The sequence below is a fragment of the Buteo buteo genome, chromosome 4 (genome assembly GCF_964188355.1).
Source record: "Buteo buteo chromosome 4, bButBut1.hap1.1, whole genome shotgun sequence".
In the NCBI taxonomy this organism is placed as follows: domain Eukaryota; kingdom Metazoa; phylum Chordata; class Aves; order Accipitriformes; family Accipitridae; genus Buteo; species Buteo buteo.
Window position 1 is genome coordinate 37,461,241 of NC_134174.1, and position 23,762 is coordinate 37,485,002.

General features: G+C 44.1%; 1 protein-coding gene across 1 annotated transcript in view; it reads right to left on the minus strand.

The window, feature by feature from the left end:
• GRID1 (glutamate ionotropic receptor delta type subunit 1) overlaps nucleotides 1–16,706 on the minus strand; it is a 559,848-nt gene extending 543,142 nt beyond the window's left edge. Inside the window, exons 1-2 of the mRNA XM_075025535.1 lie at nucleotides 16,263–16,706; nucleotides 13,899–14,054 (exon numbers count right to left, since the gene is read on the minus strand). Of these exons, the coding sequence (XP_074881636.1) occupies nucleotides 13,899–14,054; nucleotides 16,263–16,341 (235 nt within the window). The 5' untranslated portion in view covers nucleotides 16,342–16,706. The remainder of the gene's footprint in view (nucleotides 1–13,898; nucleotides 14,055–16,262) is intronic.
• Nucleotides 16,707–23,762: the final 7,056 nt, after the last annotated feature.

Here is a 23,762-nt window from a genome sequence, read left to right on the forward strand (position 1 = left end):
CACTGCATTATATTGATGGCCACACTTTTCCCATGTGAGCCATTATTTGCAAATATGGATACCCTGGGAAAAAAAGGTAACTGGTAATCTTTTGGAAAGAACACAGACACACTTCATACTAACAACCTCTCATTAAGAAACTCAAAGGACTTTTTTAAATTAGATATATGAGACCAAGACCAAAGTACATCTGCATTTGTCTGTCTCTAGGGTTTCATGAGGATAATGATTTTGCCATATCTGTTAGAAAACTTTCTGGCCAAAAGCTGAAATAATTTGACATAATTTTTTTTATAAAAACCTCCATATAACATAACCAGAAATATTAAAAAAATAAAAGAATTGCAAAGTTCACATATATACAGACCTTTTTTCAGGAACCATTTCATTTTCCCTCATACAAGTGTATTTGAGCTTTAGACCAGCTTCCTCAACTGGTTTGCATTTTATCAATGGTATCATAAGTTTTTCTATCAATTCTCAAGCTATTTATTAACAATGTATTGAAGATCCCACTTAAAATTCTCATCTTCAAAGTGCATTTTCCAAAGGCCCTAGGACCTATGATTATTTCCCAGTTAATCTGATAATCTGACAAGCTATTTGCAAATCATACATTCAAAGTAACCCTGAAGAGATGGAGATATATTTTTTAAAAACAGAACTCTCTAAATCCATATATGTATTTGTATTTCCTAAGTCCAATACACCTCACCAAAAAAGTAGTTGGGAACAGATTTAAAAGGCAAATTGACACAAGCCTTCATTTTGCCTTAAGGCACTTTCCAGGGGCACTGGAGCCAACAGAGCCTTTCCAGCTGTCACTATGCTGTTCTACATTCAAAGAAACTCCTCCTATTTCTTCTTCAACCTCAGAGAGAACAATCTTACCTTATTAGTTCACCCAATTGTCCCAGGAAGTGAACTGAGCAATGCAGGCTCATGCCTTTTTCTGCCTGTCCTTTGATCATCTTGTGACTGAGTTTAACTTGAATTTAACTAGGTAAAGTGTTGTGTGTATGTATGATACATATTTTTCTCTAGGGCCTTTTACAGTAGTTCTCTGGTCTCATGCGCTGCATTTTACAGTGTACGAATTTTACAGTTAACTTACACTCCATGCACAGGTTTTGTACAGAGGTGAGCTACACCCTTGGGCAACTAACAGTGCTATTTCTGAAAAAAAAAAAACAAAAACAACCAACTTTATACATTATAAGTCTGTCACAAGTTACAGACTGTATGCTTTTCTGCCCTGCAAGCCCAAAAGAACATCGACATTTTAAAGCATGTTTTCCCTTTTTACAAACACGAGAGATCCAAAATAATTTCCTTCTTATTAATTAACCCATGTAACAGCTTATTCATTTATTTTTCTGAGAAAATGAGTTTCAGAGCCAAAACATCACACACATCCTGCTCCAAGCCTTCCTCTTATAGCATCCTAAAGGAGATGTGCCACTTCCACTGACTCAACACAACCACCCACAACTTCTCAGGGCAAGACACAAGACTCCAGTTTACAAATAGTTTCCCTACAGGCCAGCAACAATAAAAGACCAGTTAGCAGGATTACCAAAATCCAGTTTACAGCCCCATTGCCACCGTGAGTGCAGGACATGAACTCCTGTTTTTGATCAACAAACTATTTCTTGCATTCCCCTTAGGTGCCTTTCTGCATGTTGAACTGCCTAAAGGACAACGTCTCTTTGAAGATAATTAGCACAAGAAAGAAAATTAAAAGGCATTAAAACTATGACAATACATAATCTGCCTTCTAGTTCATGGACATTTTATGAAGTATTTTTTGACCAAATTACCATTTTAGTCTGAATGGATTTAACCGCCAGTGTTGCCAGAATGCCCTATAGCAAATATAGCTGACCACTGTTGTAATTTCATTTTTACATTCCTGATATTTTGCCATTCTTTAGAGCTACTGTGATGCTCTCAAGGAGCACCTCTGGCTTCTTGTTCATCTGTGTTCTCCATTTCCTTATGATGTCAGAGATAAACAATTTTAAAGGTTAAAATCTAAAATAAAATTTAAAAAGAGAGGAAGATTACCCATCATAATAGTGAAAGCAGGATGAGAGACTTAATTCTGTGATACAAACCCCAGGCTCATTGCAGCAGGTAACACAGAGGAAGCTGTGTGAAACTTAAAGGTTTCCCCTGGCGGTCACTGAAAGGCGGTAAGTCTCCCAGAGACACACATTTCATTTCCAGAATGCAGTTCTACTTTTTTTAATGTATATGGAAAAGACAAAACCTTAGTTTTCTCATGTAGATATAGTAACCATTTCCAAACCTTAGAATATGCTCTGAAAAAAACATCTGTGTACTGCTGCCAACAGATGTTGTCATCATGATGATTAAAATGCAGTGGAAATAGAATAATCCAGCAAATCACAAAAACCATGTTCATAAAATCTACTGCATTGAGCAGTGGCAGGGAAGAGAAGTACGGGGGGAACACCATGCTACCAAGCAAGAGAAGGCAGGTAAAAAAGACATCAGAATTCGGAGAAATAATTTACATTTACAAACCTCACTAGGAAGTAGAATGATGAATCTGTTGTCCATATAAAATGGGGCATGGCTGGAAGTGAGGAGGTGGCTCTGAAAAGGACAACCACAGCCGGGAAAGTGTGTGTCTCACCAGCTGCGTGCCTTTGAGAAACTGAAGTTTTGGTGAAGAACCCCAGGCGTAAAGATATCAGCTACAATTGTATGGTCTCTGACTCAGCAATAAGACACTAAGAACAAACCAAATGGATGACAGAATGGAGCTCTTCTGAGATAAATATTAGATTACTGGGAAAAAAAAAACCAAAACAAACTAATGAAATACAACAAAATGCCTTTTGAGAACTAGGATTGCAGATTTGAATCAGAAAGAATCAGGCATCACTGGTGATTGCGTTGCCCAGATGACTCTCAGTTTTAGCTGAAATTATGTTTTATTTTTAAGCAATGATGTAAAAGCAAAGAGGACACACCATGGTCACAGAAATTTAAACTGTCCTCAACACACAACAAGGCATTAAGCCTTTAGAAACCCATTTGTGAACCAATCTTGCCACACCAGTGGCACTGGCACTGGCAGAGAAGGGAAAGAAAGATTACTCCAGCCACCTGTTCTAAGAGGGCTGTCTCTAATCAAGCTTGACAACAGCACTTCTGCTTGCCTGCACAGCTGACTTTGTCAGTACCCATCCAGAGGCAAGGCAAGACCCCACTGGCTGCCAAAGCACTGTAACACATTTAATGGGTGCGCTAACTCATGGCTGAGGATACTGCCTGTCTAGAAGCCTTGCTGTAAGACCTTCCTCCCAAATGTTCCCTAAGAGTTACCACACACAGTCCATCAGCTCCATTACAATTGGGGGGGGGGGGTAAAGAAAAAAAAAAAAAAAAGGCTGGGTAGTGCTGATATGTGAAATTACTTTTCATGTAGACTATACAATGCTTTAATCCAGATATAGGCACTCTCATTTCAAGCTGCCCTGGACAAGTGACCTTCTACAAGCAGAGGTTCAGTCAACCTCAACTTCTGCTAGTCCATATCTTTCTTTCCCCATCTTGTCCTGTGAGCACACTTTGGAAATGCCTTTTCTTCTCTCTGGAAGGGAAATGCCTGCCACAGACTGATTATTTGCAGACTGATTACTTGCTAATGCTGTGGCATCCCTGCCCTTCTCCAGCCTCTTTAAAAATCCAGACCCATACTGTGCAAGTCCCTCGCTCAGACCAGAAGATGCACAAAATTTTTTTCTGTTTGGGTCACTGAGTCCTACCTGTATCAAAAACAGTTACTTCCACAGTAACTGAAGTACTTCAGGACAAAAGCAAGCCGAAAGAAAAGAAAAATAAAGTTGCAGTAAAAATAAACTTAAAGCAGATAATTGGGTTGTTCCCTTTTATTTTTTGTGCACTTCAACATCCTAGCCCTCTGTTTTGACCCTTGCAGACATCACATCCTAAGTTCCTTTTCTCTGAGCCTCTCAGATAACTGTTCTCATTCCAAAAATATCCTCAAGTAGGATAGAAAATGGACAAAACATTGGTCATTTAGATTAAAATGCAGCTAACATTCCACACAAGACAATGCTAAATTTATACCAGAGTTTTCCTTGGAGTTCTAAAGCATTTTTTAAATAAATGTGAAATTAAGTTAAGGGTTTGCAAACACGCAGAAAAGACAGTGAGAGACTGTCTCCCATAAACCAACTCCTCCTTCCACCATCCCAAGTTTTACCTTTATCCAGAAGCAGAGAGGTTAAGAAAACAAAGGGCTATGGAAACGCTGCTCTAGATTAGCAGTTTCTCCACTGAAAGTATTACCAAGCAGCAAATAATTGGTATTTCCTAAATATAAAGTAATGGTACAAAGTAGAGTCATTTACCTGCTGACAAAGACAATTCTCATTAACTTTACAAACATTTGCTTATATGGAAAAACCTTTTATTCACTTTCTAAATAAGAACAAACCAGATTGTCAATGAGATTTTGAGGATATTGAAAGTATTCCATCAGCAACACTACTAGTTAAAATCTCAAAGACTCAGATAAATAAGTTAAAAAGCAGAAGATTAAATGACTGGACTGAGAGACAGGATACGTAATGAGAGCTCAGACCCACTGGGAGTATTTTGGTTTGAGCTTGTCATATTTTTTAAGCAAGAAAGTAATTTCTTGGATATTATTCTGTTGAATATAGGGGAAAAAAATTGTTTTCTTACTGTCCTTTTACTCCCTCTATGAAAAGTTGCTAAGGGAATGGTTCTCAGTAAGGTCAAGCAGTAGAAACCCTGCTGTGTGTTTTAATGCAGCCAAACACCACTTGAAATTAATGCCTCTTGGTTCTTTTTACCTTTAAGCACTGGCTATTAGTGCTTTCCAGTATTAATTCTTACTGTGTATCTGAATATATAATATAATAGGCAAAAGGAAAAAATGGACAGGTACCAAGATGCCACAACAGGGTCAAAGGAATGGAACTTCACAAAAGCAGGGCTAGCGTAGACAGCCTCCTTCTGATAAGAGAAACCTGTCAGGCTATAAAAAGCACTCCAAACCCACAAACCTGAACGCAGTTTCAAGCACAGCAATCACGTCTCCAAATTATAACTAAATGCAAGCTATTAGTAAAAACATAAAAGAAACCCTTTCGACATATTTCTCATTTCAGATATTTATTGCCTTAAAGTTATGTAAATGAAAGAAATCTTGGCATATTAGCATATCATTACTATCTGCCTTTGAAATGATTACAGATCTACATATGATATAAAATGAGGTTCTCAAAATGTTGCACACTATTTAACGGTCTCACTTCATTTTTCTCATGTACAAGAATCCTAATAACCAAAGAGCTACACTAAGGATCAGCATTAGCTGCTCCCTTTCCTCGGTGAAGAATGAAGTGGAAAGGATTCTCAGGATGGCATCTAGATTTCAACTTCAGAGCTGACACATTTCACATTTTTGTGTAAGGTAGTCTGCATAACTTCTGTGTGCCCTGTGCGTAAAATGTTTCATTCCTTGGTCTGAAACCTGGCCTCTTTCAACAGGTTTCCAAATGGAAAGAACCACACAGCATTTCTACATGTAAGAAAAATCACTGCAAGTTCTATTATGTAAAAAAACCCTGTCAAAATGCAAAATTGAATATGTAAGCCATTTTTCAAAATCATGAACTCAAATATCTGTAAATTATGGAAGAATCTCTTGCCAGAAAAGCAATAGCTGTGTGGGCCATTTTCATTCTAGCAGCGCACTTTCAGATAAAAAGACATCTGCTTAAAAAAAAAAAGTTTAATTTCATATAATTAGAAGACTCAGACAGCAGTATGATTCCAACAATGCATTCTAAGTAAATTTTTTTCTGAGGAGCAAATTGAAAAAACACCTCTAAGCATGAGATGACAGAGACAAATAAAGACACAGCAGGAACTCTCCTCAGAGGGAATTTATTATGAATAAAAGTATGAAAAACATTTTGATCTTTGCCTAAAAAATGAAGAAGAGTTTGACTATGTTTCCTCTGAAATAGCAAAAAGTTAAATCCAAAGTAACTATTTCAGCCACAGTCTTAGTGCGCTGTAGTCTTATGGTCAGGCACTATTGCAGTTGTATAACTAGGCTTTGAGGCTTTGTTTTCCTTCCAGTAAATAATTATGGTAAGCCATGAACAGTTTTAATAAACATGATGATATCCCCTCTGTTCAAAGAATGTGTAGTTTTAACTCCTTTCACTGTATGGCTCAACCATAGCATGATAAATGACATCAAAATATAAAATTCATCTCATTCTGCAAGTATGAAGATGTAATTTAAAATGTAATACTTAGATAGTCAATCTTCTAATCATCTGTAGCTGGAAGATTCTGAACACAGAAAGGCTCAAGGCATCTTCCCTGCTGGACACATTACAGCAAGTTCAGCAATTAAATTAGTTGTATGGGGTATATGGGCATGCATATATACAGATTGTATTTCACAATTTAGGATCATTTTCTTAAGCCATCACTTTAACTTGAGGCTGAGGCCATTTTGTATACCCATTTCACACTTATAGACCCTCTTCCACACTAATGACTGAGAAAAGCTGCCACAGACAAAGTAAGCACTCAGAAATTTATTTTCTTCAAGAAAAAAAAAATTTAAAAAGAGAAGCAGAAAGAAAATCTTTAACCCTGAAACACATTGGCTAATATTTTTATGAACACTGCTTATTTCTGTTCTTTTGGGATAATTTCTAGCATGCTAGTTAATGATGTAGTATATTTTCTGTAATGAAATCCTAGAATAAGAAACCCAACTGCAGGTCCCTGATAAATGAGCAGGATCAGCAGCAGGATCAGTGGGAAATACCATTAGGTACTGAAAAAGAATTGTAGCCTAGCCTGCAGCTGCTCTTGTGTATGAGACCCTTAAAACAGATGGGAGATCCACACCCAACATGGAAATAAAGGTATTATCAAGTCTGCAAATTAGAAGAGAGAAAAGAAATGAACTTAACTTGTTAAGCAGATGGAGGGAGTGAAAAAAATCCTTCAGCCAAAATAAAAACTTTTTAACTGCAAAGCATGAAAATAACACGGGATTCCCTATCATCCCACAGCAAGCAGGGACTGAGACACCTCCTGTGGCAGGCTGAGCACGCCACCTCCTCATCACCAGCCTCCACCGAGCTGGAGCAGGACTCTGAGCTTCGAACAGGTCCCATCCACACTGTTGGTGTTTCCACAAAAAAAACTTACTACCTTGGGATGCTAAGCTGTGAGCTCACAGCAGCACCTCCCTCCTTCTTCCCCTGACTCCTCACTGCCTGCTGCACCCCAATGCATGGCACTGTCTGGAGCTCGCTCGCTGGGCAGCTCAGCCCCAGCCTGAAATGATGGCAGCCTCTGCAAACACAGAGAACGTGGCTGGGGTGAAACTAATCCCAGCACATCCTGTAAAAGAACCCAAGCTGTAGCAGTGATGTGTTTGAATGGGACTGCCTCCCAAAAGTACAAAATATTTTGCACCTGCAGTTAAACCGTGACCAGAACCTGAATAGCTGTGAGTACAAAGTAACAAATCACAAGTGGAATGAAACAACAAAACAAAGGTGTATTTGGATGTTTGCCCGCAGTCTTCAGCTTGCATTCATCCTCAGCACCAAACAGACTCCTTTACGGGCTATTGACTCCTTTCCTTCCTACTGAAGACATCTGCAGGTCCCTGCTTTCAGCGGAAGAACACCACAAGAATGGGAAGAGATGGACATATTAATTTGCTGTTTTCTTCAGCTCTGCAAAACACTCTGGTTTATAATACACTGAACCATGCAACTATAGAGCATAAAAACATAAGCACAATGAGATGACAGTGTCACAGATGTCTTCACTGTGGCAGTCCTTAACAAGTCTTGGTCTGGTCTCAGAGGGCACAAGGAGGTAAAACTGTTAAACCCATTCACCCCACTGAGCAACAGCTTTTAACTGCAGCAAACTAGTAGGAAAAATGTGTAGTTGCACAGCAAGGCCTCTCTGACCATGGGAGGGAACCCCTACCTACACTCTTTCTGGTTGGTTTTTAAAAAGTGTTGAAAGCTCAGACTAAACCTAGGAAAAAAAGTATATAACAATATGTTCTTTCTGGAGAGCTCAGAGTTCACCTGTCAAAAACTTCCAAAAAAGACCCCGTACCCTGATGAAAACAGTGTGAAACCTGTGTTCAAGCAAACCATGGAAGAAGAGCAGATAAAGGTAAAATTACGTGACAATGAAAGACCCTAGGGAAACCATTGGAGAAAAATTAATTGACCGTATATTGATATAAACCAACCCTTTGCAATTCTGGCACCAAATTCCCCGATCCAATGCAGTCAAATCAATAAAGCTTTGTGGTTGTTTGGTTGTTTTTTTTTTTAAAAAAAAAACACTAATAATTTGTATATGCAATATTTTATGAATTTTCATCTTATTTTTTAATTGCATTTTTTATGCTTCCCTTTCCTTTCTCTCTACTCTTTGATTCTGATATTTAAAAAAACCTACCTCTAAAAAAAACAACCTTCACTTCTGGGGCATGTGAAACTACAGCTCAACAAAATAAAACGTCTTACTCCGCATTTACACAAATGCCTGTTTGACGGTGCTGGATCTGGGCTTACCCAATGGCAAGGGAAAGGTTACCACCATGACCCAGGGGTATCTTTTCACGGTTCTTGTTAGGTTTTCCTCTCCTACATTTAATGGGCACCTAAGTCTAAATTCTCCCAACAGAAAACAGTCCTTTAACTGAAGCCTGAAGTTTGTATTTCGCCAAAACCAGGATGCAGCTTCCGGCCCACCTGTGGGTTACTAGTCAGGGACACTTGCACTAGCTTGAAATAGAGTCCCAGGTTTGCAAAAAGAGCTATGTGCAAATATCCCAAGACACATGCATGCACACACAAGCATACAGTCACTCCGCTCCTCTGCAGCTCCCTACCACTGGGCAATGAATATATGACAAGCATAGCTCTGCTTGGGATTTTAGCCAGATAAATAAATGTAAGAATAACAATGGAGCTGCTTAGTCCCGTTCTCCAGCTCTGTATTTCATCTTAGTTATCTACGCATTGATCAGCTTAGATCTTCCCAACAAATAAAACAGAAAGCAACTGTGATAGTAACTTGAAATAATGTGCTGAGCCAAGATAGTTCAAGAACTGTCTCACCTCTTCGCCCCAGTATCCAGTGACAGGACGCGTGGGAATGGTTCAAAGCAGTGACAGGGGAGGTTTAGGCTAGACATTAGGAAGCATTTATTTACCAACAGGGTGGTCAAACACTGGAACAGTCTTCCTAGAAAGGTGGTCAATGCCCCAAGCTTGTCGGTGTTTAAGAGGCATTTGGACAGTGCCCTTAGCAACATGCTTTAGCTTTTGGTCAGCCCTGAATTGGTCAGGCAGTTGGACTAGATGATCTTTGTAGGTCCTTCCAACTGAAATAGTCTATTCTGTCTATTCTATACCAGGTATGTATCATTACCAAGTCCTACAGACTATGATAAGAGATCAAATTCACTCAATGGTATACAAAACACAGACATCCAAACAAGCAGCAGCTCTGAGTTGCTCTGAAACCACAGCAGCATACATGGGACTGACAATAAACCCATTTATGGAACACCATTCTTGTTCTCAAATCACATTCTGATTTTCCAAATTTGTTCTGGTTTCCAGAGCTGACAGCATTTTAACATCAACAAGCACACATACAACGCTGCTCAAATTAGAAACAATTCATTTGAAATTGCTATGCAGAGAGAACAGCAAGTTTCAGCTCCAGGAAAGCTCCATAGATGCACAAACATCATCCACTGAGAAAAAGGGCTTTAAAGTTTCACAGTTTCTGAGTAACTATCTCCTTTCGATCCCTTCTCCAAAGAGCACTACAAAAGTTAAGTAATTAGCTTTCCTATGCCCCAGTTTTGACCTACAGCTAACTACTCCCCCTCCAAAAGCAACATTTTAAAAACTTACGTGTTAGTTTTGTTTGTTTTTTAGCTTAAACATGCCATCACATTTTCAAGCCCAGCTGGAAACTTGTTTGCCATCCATATGTCATACACACAGTCCCTTTTCAACACTAATGGCATGCTCAAAAATCCCAATTTGAACCAAAAGCTTTAAAGTGTTTCTCATACCTTTGAGCTTATTTGAATCCTTGACTCAAAAAAGGTTATCACAGTACTAGGTTAAACACACACCACACACAAACAAGCACTTATTATCTCACATCTCAATCACTTAACAGAAACTGAGCACATAGCTCTTTTGGAAGCAAGGATATAATTTGACATCATGTTTGTGATTTGAGCTCATTTCCTTAAAATCATATGAAAAGAACAATGATTCCCCGTATATCTTCTCCCATGACAGTCAATGCAAAAACAATTTTTCCCTCAAGTAATTGCCACATACATAAAAGCAATATTCCACAAAATGCAACAACTGCTTGCAAGCACAAACAAACGAAGTCCTATTTTATGCGTGCACCAGGGTCTGTTTATTCTTCACTGTTGCATCCCTTGCCACTGGAGTTCCTTCCACCCACTTGCCACAATTTGTTACAGAATATGAGTTTGATGGGGCCAAAAGAATCTCTTTACTCATCAGCACAACAGGATCTTATTTCTGCAACATATATTAAAATGAAAGACAATGATAGAACACAATTCACACTTTTTGTTACTGTTCTCTGGCACCTGACACAACCATTAACATGAGTGTCCACCAAGTCTTTGAAGAAAACAGATCTCTGAATTTTATTTACCTATTTCAGTCACCAGAAACTATCACAGTAGTGCCCTTGTCTCTCTAAAGCAAAGCCCCTAAAGCTTTTTTTTCAAAATCTTACAACACTTCTCAGCACCTTCCAGCTACTCCATTTATGAAAGGTGAGGTTATTTTCTGTTTGGCCTTTAGCTCTGCAAATGCACTGCTCCTACTGAGAAAACCCTACAGTTACCACTCTTCCATGCTTCCTACCCACACAGAAGTTCTTCAACTGCACAATAAATGCCAGGTCAAACACATGTTAAAAACTGTCTCCATCAGTAATTAAAGTCTTGTTATTGTGTAACAGACTTTGTTCCATGGAGAAATGACTTTCCATAATTTTACCAGCACAGTATCATTGAAATGAAGGTCCTTGCTTGCAGCACTCTTTCAAAAGGACTTGAGGAATGATTTACAATGTCATCTCACAAGACTGTGCAAAAGATGCTTCAAATAAAAACAATATTTGTGATTGGTTTGATTGCGTGAACTATTCTGGCAGTAGTATCACAATGGTCTATTTTTACTCCAGATTGGTTTTTACTATAAAAAGTTCCATTGCTATGAAACTAATGCTTGCAACACTGATTTCCATGGCGCTGCTTAGAAAGACATTGCAGAAGAATAATGTGGATGTCAGGGCATTTTATGTAGCAGCAGCAAGATTCTGCGAGCAGTCTGGGAAGCGGATTTGCTCCAGGTTATTTTGGCTACCATACACAATATTCTACCAAAATGAGCAGGACATCTATACAGTAAGATACAATGAGATTTTGAACAGTCAGAATGACACCAAGTAACACTGGGCAGAGAGACACTGCTCAGTAAGAATAGCCCAGCAACTTCTACGTCCCATGGATCATTCTGTCAGCATGTTGTATAACAGTTTCCAAAATAGGAAATTAAATCTCAAATAAAAAAAGACCCGACCTGAACTAACAAAGCAAGCCAGGAAATTGGTAGCAAAGTCTGATACTCTCCTCTTAGCTCTCCCACTGTGGCAAGGTTTTACTGGCAGATAAGATCATTCTGTAGTCCTCCCAAAAGAAGACACATTGATACGCTTTAATGAAGTAGTGACAGAGAGCAAGTTCTCTTTGGAATTGTGAACATTCATCAACGACTTCCTGAATTCTGCAGTGTGGGATCAGTTCATCAAAGAGTGATTCTAATTGCAATGGGCACATAAGCCCTGAAAGAGCATCGTGAAAGTGGTAGGAGGAAACATCTTTATTTACACGTATTCTTCAGGTAGAAAAAAGATTCTGTATCAAAAAGATTAAAAATCTGACCACATTTTTTCTGTGGCTTCAGCATAGATTTTCAACGGAGAAATTTTATTTTCATAGTAGTCTTCGTATATGCAATATTAATCTTCAAGGTTAGCAAATAAACATAATAAAAAAAATCCTACTAGATCAAGAAGAACCCTCCAGTTGGTCATGCTTTTCTGCTTTCAACAAAACTGAGCAAAGGGACTCTGTCCACAAGACTGTCAACTCAGATCCCAGGGCATTCAGAATAGTTTCATAAAGTTTCACTTCTGAGAAGAGACGTTGTTGAAAGCAATTGTTCAGCCAGCCAACTACTGTCACTTCCATGAATATGAATAAGCTCCAATATAGGACACTGAGCTTTTGCAAATGTAAGAAGATCCAATTGTTCAGAGTTAATCTTTGCCAATAAATCAACCTGCCATTATTTAGAGATTTTTATTTTCCTCTGGTGTCTGGCTATGTGGGTAGAGTTTTGTTTTACAGTCCCCTTCTTCCCATTTTCATAAAGATTTTTTTCATACCGCCTTGCCAAGCTTTCAGAGCAGCAGGAGGAATCCTATTGTTAATGGGATCAGGCCCTTGAAAAGGTATATATTGCTGTTTCTCCTGAATGTGCATAATATTAACTAGCACCTACTCTGAGGAAAAAAAAGATACGGTAGAAATTGTTCAGAGTTCATGAAAATTAACATTTGATGTAATTTTGTAGCCATAATTTGCATGTACACAACCTAGACATAAATACATATGGATTAATGCAAATTTTCATACAGGGAAAGATTCACTCTGTGCTCTGTAAAACTAAGGGTAAGGCTGGTGATGAATCATTTTTTTTAAATATTCTAGTCTGGGTATATAAATAGCTCTCTGTTTCTAGAATAATTACTACTGAAAAGCACATCTTCTGAAATAACCTAGGCCATAATTAACCTTGGCTTCATTAAATCACAAATAATATCTTCTTAAAGTCTTATTTGTAAAGGCAAGCTGATTAATTTAAACGGTTCCCTTTGCAAAAAATCTAATTGAAATTATTTACCCGCGTAGCTACTTGTCAGATCTTGTAAACTCTGGGAAGGTTTTCAGCCGGCGACTCGGCTACCTTACCCTCTCCCCAGCCACCCGGGAGGGAGCTCCACTCGCACGGAGGGCCGCCCCGGCTCTGCTTCCCCTTGGGGGGCACGGGGGCAGATGCGCAGGGAGAGGTGCCGGCTTGTGCCCCGCCACCTCCCGCAGCCGTTCCCGCGAGCGTCGAGTCCTCCAGCCCGGCCTCTCGGCGCCGCAGGACCGACCCCCCCCCCCCCCCCGCTCCGGGCGGGCCCCCCCCGTCTGCCCTGCCCCGCCGCGTCCGCGCCTGGGCCCTGCTGGGGGGGGACGGGACGGGGGCGGCGGGGCGGTTCGGCCTCCGCGCCGCGGCGGCGGAGCGAGGGGGCGCTTGCGGATGCAGGAGCGAGCCGGAGCCCCCCTGGCCGGCCGGCCGGCTCTCCCGCGGCTGCCACCCCCCGCCTGGACTGGGCTGCCTGGCGCGGCGCGGCCGGGCACGGCACGGCACGGCACGGCTGGGCTGGGCACGGCGCCGCAGCCGCCGCACCGCGCCGTCCCTCCCCTTTCCTTGTAAGACAGCGCCAACCCCCGACCGAAGAAAAGTTTCCAGCCGAGCGCCAGGACGGGTCCGGGCTGTCACGGCGCTGAAACCGCCTCCCGTCGACCGGCCGGGCCGGGAGCCGTCCTCTCTCAGCCCCGTCCCGTCCCGGCACCCAGCCCGCCCGCGCCGTGGGTGCCGCCCCGGGGCGCTCACCTTCCTGCACCGCATGGAAGGGGTTGTTGGCCTCTATGAGCTTGATGGAGTAAGTGATTTTCTCGCTCTGGAGGATGTCGTCATTGAGGTTCAGATCCGACACCGCCTGCTTGAACACCTCGTCGTCTTTGGCAGCATTGCCTTCGAAAATGGCACCTGCGGGGAGGAAGGCGGCAGAGGGTGAGGAGGGCTCGGCCCCGCTCCTCACCGGCTCGGCCCGCCCGCTCGCCGCACCAGAACCCTCGCTCCCCCCTGGGCCGTGCAAAGCTCGAGCCGGCTAGCACGGTGCCAGGCGGGGCAGCTCCGGGGGCACCGGCTGCCTGGGGGGCCGGGGCCCACGCGTGGGCGGCCGCCACCAGCTGCGCGGCCTCGTCCGGGGCGCGGGGAAGCGCGACCCTCCTCCCGGCCACTTCTGCTCCCCCGGCATTTACGGAGCCCTGAGCCGGAGTCACGCCGGGGTGAGGGACTCGCTTCGCCAGGGACGGGAAAGGGAGCAGGCTTGGGAATTCGACCAACTTTTTGCTCACTGCTTCGCCGCTCCCTAGGATGCTGCTGCCTTTCGGGCAGCGGTTTTGTTGAGGCTCGCATGCACACGCGAACGTGAAGCCAGGATTTGTGTCCGGTAACCTGGAAGCTTGAATTTTACTGTCCTGTTTATGCAGTTAACGTGAAAACATCTGGCGATTTGTGTTACATAAGATTCCCTCTGTACGGAGCGTGTGTGTGCCCACGCCAGGCTTACTGCCCTGCTCTACGCAGCAGTGGGAGATCTCTAGTGCTGGCAACAAAATGAGAAAAAAACCCGTTATCCCCCAGCCTGGAAAAGTCCTGCTGATTCACACTGTGCGTGCCTGTGGCTGGAGCCTCCGTGCACCGCCCGTGTGAAATCACAGCTCTGCACACGGCCGCTCGACTCTCCTGCCCACCGGACCGCTATTTCTGCGAGGAGTTAGTTGGCAAACACCACTCGGGCTGAAGTTCCTGCGGGGAGAAGCCGCGGTGATACCGTCCACCCGCAGGAGAAGCGGGGCCAAGAGAAAGAGCCGCGGAGGCTGTTTCGCTCACACACACACACACACACACACACACACACAGCCGGGCCAGGGCACTTCCTCAGGGCGGCCCCACCGCCCCCCTGCCTCCCCGCGGGGCCGGCCCCGGGGCCGCCGGGGTCTGCCCGGCCCTGGGGAGCGCCCCCGGGCCGGAGTCCCCCGCTGCGGTCAGGGCTGACCCCGTCTCCTTAATGGCTCCGCAATGCTGTCTGCCTTGGCTGCGCCCCCAGGCTCCGGAGGCGAGCGGCGCCGACCGGAGCCTCCTCCGCCGGCCCCGGAGCCGCCCCTGCCGGGAAACTTGTTACAGGGCTGGTCCCTCTTTCCCCTTCCCCGCTCCGGGTCGACACGGGACTTTCCTCCCGTCTCCGTGGAGCCTCCCCTCGCTAGGGCCGCTCCCGCCCCGGCCCCCTCCTTTTCTTGATCTCCCATCCTCCCCAAAAGGCTGGTGGGAATTACGGCTTTTTCATTTCCCGGCCGTACTCCCGTCCCCTCCTCTATCATCCTCCACAAGTGATTCTCTCCCCCCCTCTCCGCCCCTAAACATCCTCATTTTCGTTCCTGCTGGTACCTTTCAACACCAGCCAAAAGGTGACTGCAGAGCCTCGTTTCTGCTTGCCAGCCTTCCCGCGGACATCACCGTGCCTCGCTCCCAGAAGCCATAAAAGTTCACATCAGCCTTTCCTTCACCTCTTATTCATACCCCTCTTCCTCCCACTGCTGATCCAGCCTTCTCGCTGCCCAGGGGTTTTAATGAGATCTTATTCAAATCACAACAGTTGCGCGCATAGACACAGACACACACACAGCCGCTGCAAATCTCGCCTTTCTAACCCTTTCCCAGCCAAGTCGTCGTCCCTCCCCCCCGCCCCCCCCCCTCCGCATTCCGGCTCGGCTGACACCTGCTACGACAGGGGATGGAAACCAAGGGATTATCTCCCCGAAAGTTTTCCCTACGAGCACGTACAGATTATGCCTCTCTCCTGCTCGGGTGTTGGGGGCGGTTGTTTGTTTTCGGTGGCGAGGAGGCGGCGGGTTGGGGAGAAAGCCTTTCCACGCAAACAGGTCCAAGCAGAGGCTCCCCAGCCACATGGGAGACCGCAGCGGCGGCCCCGGCGCACAGCCGGCATTTCGCCCCTAACTTTACAGTCGGGGGGGAATTGAGCTGCCTTTCTCCCTTCCCTCCTCCTGGCTCTCCGCGGAGTTGCGTTCAACCGCTGCCTGTGACATTACCGCGGTTAAACGAGACGCTCCCTTCATTTATTTATTTATCTGCCGCCTCCCTTCAACACCCCCCCCCGGCTTCCTCTCTTACCGATGTGGATGATGGAGTCCGCCCGCACCGAAACGCACTGAAATATCCAGGGGAAAAGCCAGAGCATCAACACTTCCATTTCCAGCCTCTCGCACAGCACATCAGCCCGGGTTTAGCGGAGAGACAGACAGGGGAAAAGAAGAAAAAAAGGCGCAAGGGCAGGTGGAGCACGGCAGCGGGCGCGGGGGGGAGATGCCCAGACACCCCCCCTTAGAAAAAAATCCCAAATTCCCCCAGCGCCCCAAGAATTTTCCAAGCTTGAGGAAGACGGGCGGCGGGAAGAGAAAGAAAAAAAAAAAACGCCGGGGCTCAAAAAGCACGGAGGTAGATCCCGGGTTGGCAGGCGGCGCGGCGGAGCCTCCGGCGCTCGGTGTGTGCCGGGGCGCCGGCAGACCGCGAACTGCGGAGCGGCCCCCCCGCCGCCGCCGCCCGCCCCCCGCGCCACGTGACTGCGGAGCCTCGGCGCTCGGTGCCGCCGGGGCACGGCGCGGCGGCGGGGCGCGGGCAGCGGGGCGCCCGGGCGGGCGGCGCGGAGGGGAGCGGGCGGCTCCGCGAGGAAGCGGGATGGCTGTGCGAGAACGCGGAAATTAATTGCAATTAAGCGTATTCAGATACATCCAGAATTACGGATAGGTCTGCTTCTCTCGCTCGCGCTCTCTGCATATATGTGCTGCGTGTATATCTCCCGGGGGAAAGGGGTGGGGGGCCGATGCTCCAAGCGCAGGGAGCGGAGGAGGGGGCGAGGCCAGGCGGCTCGGCAGCTCCCCGGTTGCCGGGCGCAGGCTCTCCCGCGGGGCTGCAGCCCCCGCCCGGAGGGCGCCCAGCGCCCTGCATTGCGCGGCCTCCCGCAGCCCCCGCCCGGAGCGAGGCCGGCGCGGCTCGGCTCAGCACTGCGCGGCGCGGCGGGACGCCCCCGGAGGTAAGGGCGCGGGGCTGCGCGCCCGCTGCCGCTCGCCCAACTTCGGGGACCGGGGGCGGCGCGGGGGCACCGCGCCGAGGCGGGGGGGGGGGGGGATGCCCCTTCCTCCCTCCGCTCCGCTGGGGCCCGGGACGCGACCCGCGTTTGACGAGGGAAATGGAAATGCGAGGGGTTTACCCCCGCGCTGGGGGCGAGGGGGTGGGGGAGAAAAGTGGTACAGCAAAACCGTTTCTTGTTTTGTTTTGTTCTAGCTTTCAATGAAATCTAATTCATAAATTGGACATGCTCAGGCTCAGAAGACTAATTCATCCCCTAAAACAAACGCATCAGTGATTGCAGGCACCCAAACGTGACAAGCGTCTCAATACGCCAAGGATCCAGAGAAAACAAATTCATTCAGGAGCCCGAAACGTAATTAAAACTACTGCCAAGAAAATGAGTTGGGAGCAGGATGTTACCAAGATTATTAAGTTGCTGCGGGGCTGAGGCACGGACCGCGATAGCGATACATATAGATAATGTCAGCATGTGGATAACAGGAGGCAGAGCGATTCCCGGAGGTCGCCGTCTCGCAAGCACAAGTCTAGTAACAGAGCGCTGTGGCCGCATCCTGCTCCCGGGGAGGTAACGCCAGAGCTCAGAGCCTCGGCGGGGGACGGATCAGGCCCCCGCCTGCTTCACCCCAGCAGCCTGTCCACAGAGGGGCCAAGGGCCCGCTTCCCCCTGCCGTTACACCGGCCCCGCCATGTAAATTCAGCACACTTTTTATAACCGTCACCTGTACATGCGCTACTGAATTCTCCAGATACTTAGCGTTGCTTGCTTGCAGGAGAGATGGCTGCGACGTATTTATTTAATATAGAAAACGTTTTTTTCATGCAGAGCACACTATGGCAAAAACTGCTTAATGCTAAGGAGTAGGAAATATAGATAAGCTTTACAATGGCTGGGGAGGCCAAAGGGGGAGGGAACACAGTATAGATGGAGCAGAGTGAAAGGGAAGGAAGCCGAAATGGAAATGATATGAACAAGAATCCCTGTTGATCCACATACGTCAACAGCCTCCTATTCAGTGGTAGTTACAACCACAGCTTTTGAACAGGGAAAAGCGGGGGGTAAATAAAACAAGATATACTTTTTAAAAATAAATCACTTGTTAACTACTCTTACTTACAGTCCTTGTCTTAAATATGCAATTTCACACTGATCAATGCAGAATGATATATGCTATATGCTGTATTTCATGTAATAAAAACACTTAATCCAGATAATTGGCTTCTGGGACAAAGATCAATAGAAATGTTCCTTATTTGACTACGTTAGCAAGTCAGAATTAATTCTAATTTACATTTGCTTCAAATCAATATGCACTTAGTGACTTACACAGGCTCTTTAAAAAGTTAAGCACCTATATTGACCACAGTCATATATATGTCACTAACAAGTACATGTGTGGGAATTAGAGAGGGGGAAGTGTTACCACAGAACCAATCTCTGACTTCCATATAGGAAAGGAGGTTAAATTTATTTGTGTTTGAAAAGTTCTTTGGCATCCTAGCCTGAAACCTGTAGAAATATGCAGCTATTAAACCCGCGATTTATACAGGCATCCAAATACCAGTCAGTTACACTGCAAGCACTTGGGAGCAGGCTTGCCTCTTAGTTAAGTTTGTACAGCGAGGTCTTCACTTCAGCTGGGATGCCTCTGGCTGCTGTTTTAATAACAGTAAAATAGTAATATAAAATATTAAAAATCTAAACCCAGTGAATTGGACAAGTTACAAAATCTCCTCTGAAATCTCCAAGCAAACACTGCATGCAGAAAAGGATCCAGTCCCAGCCAAAAGGGGGGAAAAAAAGGACAGGGGCCCACAGAATGCTATAAAACAGACCAACTGAAAGGGCAGAAGGCTATTTGGCACAGCCAGAGGACTACAACAAATGAGGAAAATGCCTAGAAGAATTCTCAAATGCCATAAAACCTGATTTGTAACATGCAAAGTACAACGAGACCTAAATGGATCCACCACACCAAAGAGAAGAACTGCAACTTCAGTAGCATCTCTGCAAGGAGGAGAGTTGCAGCATCAAAACTTCATTGTGTCTGGGTTTAAACTTAAGTCAGGCTGCACTACTTTTTCTTTCCCATTATCTGCATTATCTTTTCTTTCTCTTCACCCTCCACACCTTTTTTTTTAAAAAAAACAAACTTTGGCTTGGATTATGTTTTTCATAACACTTACTGCTTCCTCTATTTTTTCCCTCCTTCCAAAAAGGCTATCGATGTTGCATTGCTAAGCCCAGTACAAATGAGAGAGCTCATTTCAATTCTGCCATTCATCATTTGCCATCAGAAGAGCGCTGACATTTTGTGGTGGGTGTACGTTGTTTAGAGGCAGCCGTCGGTACTAAAAGGCTAATCCATTTGCCAACATTTTGCATATTAAGAATGTTATAAGTCACCATGATATTCCATCATCATTGTGTAAGGGACAACTCATTACACATTATTACATAAGATACCACTGGATTTACAGTACCAATGGAAGAATGACATCTCATTAGCAATACACAAGGTAAATACCCAACTCAAGTGACAGTCACTATTCAAAGTTCAACTCCGTGGCAACAGATGCAATTCTATGCACATCTCTAACAGCTCTATTACCTTTGCAAACCACTGTGGTGATTTTCAGCTAACCTATCATGAGCTATTGCTGTGCTTATTTCAGTTGTCAGAACGAACGTGGTATGAAACCTGTACCGAATGGGGTTTGCTACCACAACAGAATGGCTTGAGTAAGGCTCTGAAAACTACATTGTCATTAGAAACATAGGATATCCTAGAAAGGTGAACTGAAAGGCCTGTGCAGTGCCACGCTCAGAGTCTTGTGCCCAGGGCTCTGTCCCTCCGTGCTGCCACAACAAGAACAAGGCACGTTTTGAAAGACATCACCAGAACTACAGCTGCAGGATATGCCTGGATCTGGAAAGCTCCTCATGTTTACTGAGAATTTACAAAGCTGCTTCATAAGCAGGAGCTCTGCAAGACTAGAACATTGAGACTTTTATCTTATTATAGCCTATGCTCAGAATAAATGGAGTGCTTTAAGATTCCGCATTTCTCCTGTCTTCTCCTAGCTTCCACCCATTTACTATAGCTAAGTTGAGGCTTCCCCACAAAAAAAATGGGACAATGTTAGGTGCTTAAAACAGCATGAGAAGCACTGGAGGGAAATTCTGGTTCTTGTTTGGGAAGAGGAAGAAGAGAAAAAAAAGACTCACAGTCTGGGTGGTTCAGACAGGGAAATAGTCTTCTCCAAAGTTACCCTTAGCATTTTCTCAAGAATCTTTATCTCTAGCAGGGGGAGGGGGTTGGTGGTGATTCTCTAGTCCCCCTGACAGCACAAATCCATAATGGCCCATGCATTTACACCTAGCTAAGAGCTAACCCTGAAAATATGTTTGTATATATCTATGCGTGTACGTGTAGCAATGATTATTATTCCCACTGAAAGTGAATGGAACTCCTCCTCTGTATCAGTTATACAGAATAAAGATGGAGCAAGTATCTCCAATTGTTAGCTGCTCATTCTATGGAGTTGGAAGAATGAAAACAAAAAATAATCAAGAAGATTCGAGTACACAACATGGTAAGTCTTCCTTGTTCCCTAATAGCCAAGACGTCTACAGTTAACACACACACACACAAAGTCAGATTTCATTGCAGTTTAGAATAAGAAATTTAACAGCTCTGCTTCTCTTTGGAAATAGCAATGCAAAACCTCAAATCTACTCTACATTCCTAACTTTGTGGATGTTTATGTTTAAGAAGTCACTTGACTGTCATTCACCTGTGGTGACAGCCCAAGGTTTCAGTTGCTTTGCTGAAGCTTCCTTTAGCTTATTGAAACCTTCTTTTCTCTTTTTGTGGTTGATAGCATAGTATGATAATCTCCCAGGAGTAAATGGACTAGATTTTCTCTGCAAGAAGAAACTGCTGAATTATAGAGGTTTTTCATGGGACAGTTGACGTTCTTGATTAATTTGTTGTCTGCCTATAAACAGTCTGAAACTTTGCTATAGTCAACACTTTATTTGGATTGACATGTCTTTTAAGACGCCATAAAGAAGGCAAAGCACTATTATTTCCAGATTTTTACCTGATTTAATTCAGCAGAGTACACACAGCCTAGATTTGATTTAATTCATACTTATGTTTGCTTAATTCCATCAGTTCAATATCTGTTGCATCTTGATAAGATTTATATTTACTTCCCTACTCCTCTCTTCCAACTGTGCCTTTTCACACCCTATTTTTCTTTAACGGGTGTTTTCTTTACAATAGATGAGGGCCTATATAGGCTTTTCCAGCCTCCCACATTTTTGTAGTTGCATAAATGCACTCTTAATGTAGCCCAAGGCAAGCTGTATCAGTGTTGGTAAATTTAATGTCTATCTTGGCATTTGTATTTAATAAACACTTTGATTCAGAAGAAACTCAAAAGGAATCTGTTTATTCACAACATTTTAATATCACCAATATGTATGTTATGGAGAGCTCTAACACACAGGTGGCCAAGGAATCCTTTGTCATTGCCATTTGGGATGCAAGTGTAACTCATAGTTACAGGAAAAACCCTTTCCCCTTCACTGCTAAGCAAGCTCCTTGTCATTATATCTACTGGTCACTGACTGGAAAAGGCTAAACTCTGTAAACTTGTTTTCCTGAGCAGGGATCCTTTCTCTTTTTTTTCTAAGGGGAAAAAAGGGGGGGGGAGCAAAGTAAGTATAGTTGCCATCTTTTATACTACAGATTCATAAGGATGCGAGCTCCCCAAGTGAAAATGTTTGCTAATTATTCATAATTTAATAGTAGCCATATCAAGATAATCTCTGAACTAACTTCATTGGCACTCATCTGAGGGGGGGAAAGAAATTTACAAGATTCTCCACCAAACACATATAACCCTCTCCAGGGGAACTCCCGCTCCTGGATGTTAAGGCAGACAAGAGAGTAGAAATGATACTGCATCCATTGTCCAACTCGTTACAAGCTATTAAAAAACATCTTGCGTGCCTCTTACTGATCCACACACATCGTACGCATTGTCCAGTCTCATAAGCTCTTTGATGAGCTGCCTACTACAGATGATGAGACTTTGCTAGAAGAGCTGTCCTCTGCCATCACAGCAACACAGAGACAAGCAACTCCGAAAAGGAAAACCAAAACAAGAAAAACCCCAGATCTCATTACTTGTGTAGCCACCATAAATACATACTGACTGACCTCACGCTTTCTCAGGTAGGCCAAGAATGACACCTACACTGTATAGATACTTCATTGTGAATACATTTCCCAGTACTCCTACTATTATAAAACTTATCAACACTTGACTGTAAGGATATATCCCTGCTTTGTTAGAACTGATTGAAACTGCAGGGTGGGCATGTCAGCCAGAGGAAAAAGCAAGTTACTAGAAGTTATCCTACAGCTCACTTCAGTTGGCTGAAGACTCTAGAAAAGTCATATTCTTGCTACTTCTCACTTTACCCATCTAGACAGTAACAAAACCAGTAAAGTAGATGCTGCTGCATGGTGAAGGAGATAGATAGCCAGAAAAGTCTGAACACGTACATTGGAGAAGGTTTGCCCTCCAGCCAAGACAGAGTAACTGATCCTGTGTTTGTTCCTACTTCACTGCAAACTCCACTGAGAATTGATGTAAGCAGAAAGATTTTGCTACAAGCCAGAAACTTGAACACTGCCCTTTGCTGCATCTCATGCAAAGAATAGGGACCTTTTCAATTCCACTAACTCAGTCCTTTGCCATCACTAAATACTGATGCAGTTTGTGTGTGCAGAGTCCTTTAAAAGCCTCACAATGGAAAGTACTCTAAGTGGAAAGTAATTTTACCTTTAAGAAAACCTGATCTTTCTCAACAGTCTATTCTAAACCATATTATATTTAATGACCGTCTCACAATGGGCCACTTCTCCCAGTTGGTATGTTCTCTCTGTTGACTTGCGGTGCTGTGTCATGGAGTAGTTTTGTGGGTTTGGGGGTTGGGTTTTTTTGCAACATCTACTTTGCAGCCATTTGTACAAACAAGGACATATTTGCCTTTTCAGTGACTCCATTAGCATTAATGGCAGTTACACATATAGAGCAGGAGAGAATACATTCTCCCAGGGATCTGTATTCTCTTCAGGAAAATGTTGCCAGTCATGGAGTTCATAATTCATATTCATGTTTCCAGGAAGGGATGAAATGAAGATTTTATAACAGAAACATCAGCTTTACTCTCATGGTATGCCTGACTTCAAAATCTATCCTAGCAAAGCCTTTGCTTATTGTATTTTTGTCTCTTAGAGGAAAGAAAGAAAGAAAAAAAAAAGGAAAAAATAAATCAAGCTAACCAGTATGGTAAACTGTCATGGTATTTCTTGAATTTCCTACTCAAAAAAAGGGGATTTTTTTTTTTAAAGGCAGTGCAATACAGCTTTTGGAGCAGAGGGGCCATGATTCCTGGGCTCCATTCCCACCACCGTCACCGATTCATTTCATGACTAATTGAGT